Source organism: Columba livia, chromosome 4, assembly GCF_036013475.1.
Source record: "Columba livia isolate bColLiv1 breed racing homer chromosome 4, bColLiv1.pat.W.v2, whole genome shotgun sequence".
NCBI classification, from domain to species: Eukaryota; Metazoa; Chordata; class Aves; order Columbiformes; family Columbidae; genus Columba; species Columba livia.
Window position 1 is genome coordinate 74130511 of NC_088605.1, and position 8227 is coordinate 74138737.

Sequence of the window (8227 nt, forward strand, 5' to 3'; positions counted from 1 at the left end):
GATCCCTTCCACCTGCAGCGACTTTGACAAGACAAGGACAAGCTCCCCAGTGAATCTTCTCTCTGCTCTTCTAAGGGCACGTGGCATTTCTGCTTTTCCTTTCAGCTTTGCAGAATAAGTTGTGAAGAACCATTTCCAGCTCCTGCAAAGGGACATTTTGACTGAAAACCTGGAACAAGCCACTTTCAGGAAAACACATATTTCTTTCAGTTTCTTGAATTGCACGCTTTCTCTTTCCCTCCTGCATTGGTGTGGTCAGGGCTAGAGGCGCCCAGATACACCACCTCAGTGGAAAAGTGGATGACAAGTGCTGGAAAAAGAATGTAAAGAGTTAATAGGACAAAGCTGCTGTTTGGGAGAGATGGTGATTAGACTGAAGTCCCACAGAGAAAAGCAAGGATTTTCTTTTCTAAGGACTGCACTGAAAACCAGATGCGAAACACTGCCGTAGTCCTATTTGGTTCTTCACTTTTGCTACTCTTTGTTCCAAATTAACTGGTATCTTCTAGTGAGCAGACTGATTGAAGAAACACAATTATTGAAAGAATCATATAGTATAAATTATTGAAAGAATGAACCAAAATAAGACAGGCTCATAGCACGCTGCCCATTCAAACCAAACGTGGTGACTTCACCACCTCAGACACACACTGTTTACAATGTAGGCTTAGTCTGGGACTTGTGCTGGATTAAACAAGAAGCGATTGGCCCAAAAAAGTTTTTCCAGGTTGCTTTATGAAGAAAAGAAATTGGCATAACCAAATTGCTACAACTGGTACAAGTCTATTTAATTACAATGTCCTCTGGGCATAGGTATCACAGGGCAAATTAGATCCACCTTGAGAATTCCCCATCTTGGAGCAGATCCTTGCATATGGCTTTATAGCACAACACTAAATATTACATAAATATTACTTCAGTTACCGTACTGAACAGAGCTCAAATATGGGTAACAGGGAGGATTGAGGCCTGAAGCAGCAACAAGAGAGAGGAGGAAGATGAGTTTCTGCATGAGACGGTGGGAAGGATGAGGGTAAGGCTTTCTGGCCTCTGACAGACCTTTGTTTCTTTTTGCCTAACTGGCTATAGTTTCCTTTCACAGCTGGCTAAACAAGAGCAAGATAAAAATCCACTCAGACTAGTCCTTATGACACCCTTAATAGCGGATACAAGAGCGTACAACGGACACCAGTGTAGATATACGGGCAGTCCAAGTCTCTCTGAGGTCAGTATGCAAGTGTTAACCACAGATCTATTACAGAGACGTGCAAAGCTGTTTCCAGATACCAGATTAACAAATGTGTCTGTTAAACCAAAATCTTGCATCCATTCATCACTACGCGCAGCACAACAGTGCAACCGGAGAGGACGTGATCTTGCTGAACCCAAATACAGCAGCCGGCAGGGAAACCCAACCGAGCAGAACCCTGTTATTTGATAGAGGTTCTGCAAAAGGGCAGCAGGGAAGCCCTCAGCAGGGGGGCAGGACCCCAGGGGCAAATACAAGCCTGTACTGTAATTGATCTCACCATAAAAATAGAGTCTAAATGAATGCAAGCAGTGGTTACAGATTTTTTTAAAATAAATAAATAAGCAAGCAAATAAATAAATAAACACAAACAAACCCACCTACATTATTCACCTAAGGGGGGTTAGGCCAAAGCCAGGCATCCTAAAACCTGTATACTAAAAACCAAGCTGTCTCTGCTTAGCTGTCACCTAAAAAAAGTTGATTTCCCAAATGCCTTCCCCTGTGTGGCTTTGAAGCTCCCCAGATATTCAAGTTTGTATCCCAGGAATACCATGGCAGGGCTGAGCAGCTAGGTGTGTATCCCCCATACAAACTTGTCCAGGATCCAGAATGTTCCCTGAGGAATGTGTTAGAAAAAGCTTTTTGGGAGCGCTTCATACATTGGTCTATTAATGGAGATGATCTCCACCATTTCTGCGGAAAATAAAACCCTGCAGGAAACAAATTCAAGAGAGCCCAAATAATGCCAGTTTTGTGAGTTAGTGAAGGGTAAGAAGTGGTCTCTGCTTTAGAGAATGTGTCCGTATTTTGGAGGAAAGTAAAAATGAGTGTTAGTCTCCAATGAAATCATATTAAGCAGTAGACAGAGCAGAAAGGAAAAACAGCACCACACCCCAATTCTCAGCACATCAGGATTGCCTGTTATGTGCTACAATAAAAGGAGTTCAGTCACAGCATTTCTAACGCAGATGATGGTGTAGTACAAATACAGCATCTTGCAATAAGAAGCATCAGAAAAGCGTAATAAAGCAGTGGCACAAGGGCTGGGTAAATGATGCTTAGTCCTTCATCACTCTGGCCTTTGAGATAATAAAAATACACCCCAGCACACTTTGCCACTGAGACAACAGGGTGTGAAAACCATTACACAAGCCCAGCTATCAGCAATTCCCTTTTCAGACGCATTGAATCACTGCACGTTTCCTCACTAGGTTCTCCATAACCTTTCCTTTTAGAGGGATTTTTTCACCTCCTTAAAGGTAGCTACCAATGTTAATTGGACCGATAAAAGCCAATTACTGTGCTCTGTCCCCCTGAAGCATATCTCCCCCATAAGGTCATTACGTTATAAAAACTGGTTAATACACTGAGGTGGTAGGCTTGGGGTACTGGTTTCATTAGGAAGATAGAGGTGAAAATGTATGTGGGATTGAGCTTATTTGTGCTCACGGCTGAGGCTGAAGTTGCTTTGGGTTTTTTTCTGCTGTACCTAAATCATCTGAAATGTTTCTCTTTAAATATCAGGGCAGGGGGGGAGTCCAGGTTGTAGCTGTTAGAGAGGGTTGTTCACCAGCGTAGCGTGACCTGGCACTAGTTCTGTGGTCTCTACCTGCCACGTCCCTAACCTGATCTAATTGGTAAACACACACCCTTGCATTAGCTCAACCTTTGGTGTTAGGCTGCCTTGCCCGCCTAATCCCAGGCCTAAGGAGCCCCGAGCAGCTGGAAGCGTGCAGCTGAAGCTCATGCGGGAAGCAGGAACATCTGTGTCTGGGATTCACTCCATCTGCTAGGAGGCCTTTTTTTTCCACTCCTAGCACTCCTGTGGACAAAAAAAAAAAGGGGGGGGGGGGAAATAACTTTATCTCCTCCTACATCTTGAATACTGTTCCCAAAGGGCTTCATGGCCTGCAACTTGGTTTCTCTTGCCTGTAAGGAAAATGGCAAATGTATCCTTGCTGCAGACACTTCAGCCAGAAATAATTTAAAAAATAGCAGGTTGAATGTAATCTTATCTTCTGCGGGGTTCTGTAAAATCTAGAGGTTTGTTTTTAAACCGTAAAAAAAAACCACATAAGCCCTCTTCTTTCTTGCTGAGGAGAGCATAAACAGCTAATGCTTCAAACAGACAGAGGCACCAGACAGTTACATAAAAACAAACCGCTAGATTCCTGCATGTAGGAGTGTGTGCTCTCAATTTGGTGCCTGTGTCTGGAAATGGGTCTCCCACAAAATGCCTGAACTAGAACTTGGGTGTTGAAGGCTTGGAGGACATGGCCTTGGGTTGTCTGGGGGCTCAAGCAAAGGGTCCTTTGTAACCAGGGGATCAAGGATTTGGGGTCAGCCGTGGGAGTGGAAGAGCCACAAAGCTTTACATTTTTACTGTTTTAGTAAACAGCTGAAAAAACCTTGAAGAGGAGCTCTAGGGATCAGCATGTACCCTCCTATCTTAGAGCTCTGGGCATTTTGCTTGTTGTAGACCTGAAGAAAGCGAAAACGTTACAGGAAGGAGAGTCTCCTCACAACAACTTTATCACCCATTAAACGTCTATCTGTAAGAGCAGTCGTCATGCTGTGTACCCTTCAATATAAACACATACACTAACACCTACTAAAGTGGTGTTTTTATGATTAGATTGGTAAAGCACATGACAGATTGAGCTAGTCTTCCCTCTGAAGAGCTATTCAGCCTTAGAAGGGCCAAGGTTTCCCCCGAGCTTGTTCCATACTCACAGATGGCTTGGGTGTCTCTCAAGATCTATGGAGTTCTAGAATAGCACAATGAATTGTTACTTTTTTGGGGATGAAAGAGGTAGATTCACTGAGCTCTGAGGTTAAATGGATAGCCTGACTTTTTTTTTTTTTTTCTTTCTGAAGTAGAAAAAACAATGCTGTACTGAAAATGGCACCTAAAAAAATAGGGGATAAGGCTTCATTCAGGGAAATACAGGCAGTGATTTGAAGTGCTCAAGCTGAGGACATCTACACTGCACTAACTAAACATTACATGCAGAATTGAATTCATGACGGGCAGCTTTTAACCACGGTTTGTGATACATCCAGTGAGAGAAATGGGTCTGAGGCAGGGTTGCCCTTGGTAATCACGCATCTCTTGCGTAAGACGGAGGTAAAAATAAAAACCAGAGCACGTGTGTGGAGTTGTTGGCCCCACACCCAGCGCCATGAGGAGCAGATGCCACATCATCCTCATTCAAACAGCACTGGGCAGACTCCCGTCTTCGCTAATATGGTCTAATAGTTTCTGATCCCAAGCCCGGAACATAATCTCCTTCAGGCTGGTTCTGAGGTGCTTTGTACGCTAAGTCAATTAACTTTATTGGAGAAAGCTTCAACCGGCAGCATGGTGGACCTAAAGCAACTGGAGTAAAAGGCGAGGCAGAGCTCAGCTCGGTGCAGGAATGGGCCCTGGCAATTGATAACCCTTTATGAATGAGTCGGGGCGCTTGGTGACTTGTGCCAACCACCTCTGACACCGAAGTGTTGGCCGAGGGCGGTCGGCGGGGCTCCGGGCCGGGCAGCTCCACCAGCGAACGCCAAGCGGAGCCCGGGCGCTGCCTGCGGCACTGGGGCAGCCCGTGGTCAACACTCCCGGCGCTGGGGCCGCCGCCAACCTCGACTCAGGGCCCCCAGCCCCCCTTTCTCTCCTGGGCCGTCACACTGACACCCCCCCGCCCAGGCGCCTGTCCCTTTAAATGTGGGCGTGGCCTCTCCCGCACTGCGCATCGTGAGGCCGGCACCGCCCCGCCCTGCCATTGGTTGTCGCTGGGGGAGAGCGGCCCGCCCCCGCCCGCAGCCATTGGCTGGGGGCGAGGCCGGGGTTCCCGGATGCAGGCGCGCTCGGCGGTTATAAAGCGCCGGGGGAAGGCGGGAGCGGGCGCAGTTTGAATCGCGGCGGGTCGGGGTAGGTCGGCGTTGCCGCAGGGGCGCTGTGCGTGTGGGACGCTCTTTTTCTTCTGTCTGCACCTGTGCGGCGCTGCGCTGCGGTTCGCGATGGTGAGGAGCGTCTGGGGCCCGGGGTTTGGCTGGAGGGGGGCGGCCGGCCGCGCCGCCGGGGAGTGTCAGGGGCTGAGGTGATGGCGGCCGTTGGGGTGAGGCGGGAGCGCGGGAGAGGGCAGCGCGCGCCGGTAGGCACGTTACCTGCCGGCTGGCGGGGAGAAGGAGAGGGGGGTGGGGGGGGGGAGTCGCACGCGCACTAGCGCAGCCGGGAGAGGGAGTGGCGGGCGCGCATGCGCATGTGGTGCTGGGTGCAGCGGGCAGCGCGCATGCGCTAGGGCAGTGGAAGGGGAGGGCGGGGCGGAGCGAGCGCATGCGCGGGAGCGGCGCTGCCCCCCCCTCGGGGCCTCGGCTCTGACATAACTCCCTGCCAGGCCGGGGGTAAAGCTGGGAAGGACTCCGGGAAGACCAAGACCAAAGCGGTGTCCCGTTCTCAGCGGGCTGGATTGCAGGTGAGCGGGGTATGGGTGAAGAGAAGTCATATTGGCCTTCTATCTCTTCGTTGGTTGTACCGTGTGGAACCTGCACAGTCTGCCTTTTGTGTGTTGTGCAGAGTGTTGTAAGGATCTCTTTGACCCTCGAGTGTGTTATTGTCTGTTTTGAGTATTTTTAGACTTTCTGTGTGGGAGGGAAGAGAATTCCCTTGTGGCTGTTGCTGGCGGTTAGAACTGTGGAGCTGCTGATGTGAATCACAGCATCACAGAATGTCAGGAATGGGAAGGGACCTCAAAATCCCCTCCAATCCCCCCACCGCAGGAGGAGCACCCAGATGCTGTTACTCAGGGCTGTGTCTAGGTGGGTTTTGAATGTCTCCAGAGAAGGAGACTCCACAACCTCCCTGGGCAGCCTGTTCCAGTGTCTGTTATCCTCATAGAGAAGTTTCTTCTAATATTGGAGTGAAACCTCTGTGCTCCAGTTTGTCCCCATTGCCCCTCATCCTGTCATTGGTTGTCACCAAGAAGAGCCTGGCTCCATCCTCGTGACGCTCACGCTTTACATATTTATAAACATTAATGAGGTTGACCCTCAGTTTCCTCTTCAAGCTCAAGAGACCCAACTCCCTCAGCCTTTTCTCATACAGGAGATGCTCCACTCCCTTCAGCATCTTTGTTGCTCTGCCCTGGACTCTCTCAAGCAGTTCCTGGTTCTTCTGGAACTGAGGGACCCAGAACTGGACACAAATTGGCATACAGTGTTCTTAGCTGGCCTCCTGAGTGTTTAAATGTAGTCTAGTTCTAGTTGTGCTTCTGCCGCTGGGGTTCTCTTGCCTGGTGTGAGGTTTAGAGTAGTGCCTTTCTTTTTCTGTCTCTGTCACAGCCTGTTCATACTTATGTTATTTTCCAGTTCCCTGTTGGCCGCATCCATAGGCATCTGAAGTCTAGGACTACCAGCCATGGGCGTGTAGGAGCCACCGCCGCTGTGTACAGTGCTGCAATCCTGGAGTACTTGACAGCTGAGGTAAAGCTCCTGCAAGGGGTACAAGCAAGTTGGTTAACTCTGAAATGGCATCATGACCAGAGCCTGCTGTATTTTGCCAATGTGGACTAGGCTCTGAACCATTCACTTCCTTTGAGCTAGTTTTGAGTTGTGCATCATCAGGAGATTGTGAAGCATGAGACCTTTTGCTTTGCATTGTGGGCAGATCAGGTAGCTGTGACATGCAGGAGAGATGGGAGGTATAAAGTGTTTTATGAAATGTGGTATTACAGCACGTCATAGTTGTAAACACTCCTTGGGAAGACTAAATGAAAGGAAAGAACCCTTTCAAAAGAGGCATTGTTTGCGATTTGGTTTCGCTAATAGTGTATTTATCACAGAAAATAGAATAGCTTAAGGCCATGCAGTTGGTCTCACTTGACTTTTATAACTCAATTCAAAACTGATCTTGTCCTCAGGTTCTTGAGCTGGCAGGAAATGCATCCAAAGACTTGAAGGTGAAACGCATCACTCCCCGTCACCTGCAGCTTGCAATTAGAGGAGATGAAGAATTGGACTCTCTCATTAAGGCAACAATTGCTGGTGGTGGTATGTAAATTGCTCTCTAACCGTTAGAGCTGAGTGGTAAGAACTCTGACAGGGCACAGGTTGCTTAATACTGTCATTTGTTTGCAGTGCAAAGTTTAGAAAAATTTTTAAAGGGAATTAACATGGTCTTAATTGTTGTTCTTTCTTAGGTGTAATACCACATATCCACAAGTCTCTCATTGGGAAGAAAGGACAACAGAAAACTGTCTAAAGGATACCAGGATTCCTTGTGATCTCAGGACTCTAAGTACTTAATTGTCCAGTGTTGGTGATTCCAGTGGACTGTATCTGTGAAACACAAATTTGCCTTTTTGTAACTTTGAGAAGCTTTGAGCTTTCTAACAAACCAAATTTCTGCATTGAAGTCTTAACTGTATTTAAGTGTTACCATGGCTTCAGAGAAGCTATTGTATTTGTAGTGGGTTTTGGTTGAGCTGACTGCTTTTGGATTGGCTTAAATAAAGGAAATGTTTGGTTTTGTACAGACTTTTCATCCACTAGAGTGGAAATATTCAATAAATGTTATATCAAGACTGATGGTCTCTTGTCCACTAACTGAAAAATGTCTTGACTGTGCAGCTTGGAGTTGTTCCAGGAACATGCAACTTGAAAAATGCTACCAGCTGTCCTTGGGCTGTCTGGAAACACAGTCCTAGAATACTGTGCTTGGTAACTGCCATCAAGTGCAATGGTATGGGGGTTTTATCCTGCAGTTGTGTGACAGTTGCCTTTAGTAGCAGATATGCTATTTAAAGCCAGTTTTACTTGATGCCAGCCTTCACAGAGGGAAGGTGTCTCTTAAGAAAGAGGAAGGTAAACTGAGTGGATGTTGAAGAGTTAAAACTTTGATTTTCTTTGTGGGGGAGCTTGACTCCTTGCTGTTTTTTCTTAGAAAATATCAGAGACACTCATAAAAAAAAAAAAAAAAAAAAAAAA

The 8227-nt window shown here is 47.3% G+C and overlaps 1 protein-coding gene across 2 annotated transcripts; it reads left to right on the forward strand.

Annotated features, from left to right (window-relative positions):
• Positions 1-5052: 5052 nt before the first annotated feature.
• LOC102086634 (histone H2A.Z) lies at positions 5053-7824 on the forward strand. Of its 2 annotated transcripts, XM_065062355.1 has the most exons (5): positions 5053-5266; positions 5641-5718; positions 6611-6724; positions 7162-7291; positions 7441-7824. In XM_065062355.1, the coding sequence occupies exons 1-5, from the start codon at positions 5264-5266 to the stop codon at positions 7500-7502; spliced, it is 387 nt and encodes a 128-aa protein (XP_064918427.1). In that variant the 5' UTR covers positions 5053-5263; the 3' UTR covers positions 7503-7824. The 2 variants fall into 2 exon arrangements, with proteins under 2 accessions (XP_064918427.1, XP_064918428.1); XM_065062356.1 differs by lacking the exon at positions 5641-5718 and having other exon boundaries at positions 5129-5266.
• The last annotated feature ends 403 nt before the right edge of the window (positions 7825-8227 follow it).

Coding starts and splice junctions, on each gene's coding strand:
- LOC102086634 (XM_065062355.1), top strand. Junction 5,719..6,610: donor CTCAGCGGGCTGGATTGCAG/GTGAGCGGGGTA, acceptor GTTATTTTCCAG/TTCCCTGTTGGCCGCATCCA. Junction 7,292..7,440: donor GGCAACAATTGCTGGTGGTG/GTATGTAAATTG, acceptor GTTCTTTCTTAG/GTGTAATACCACATATCCAC.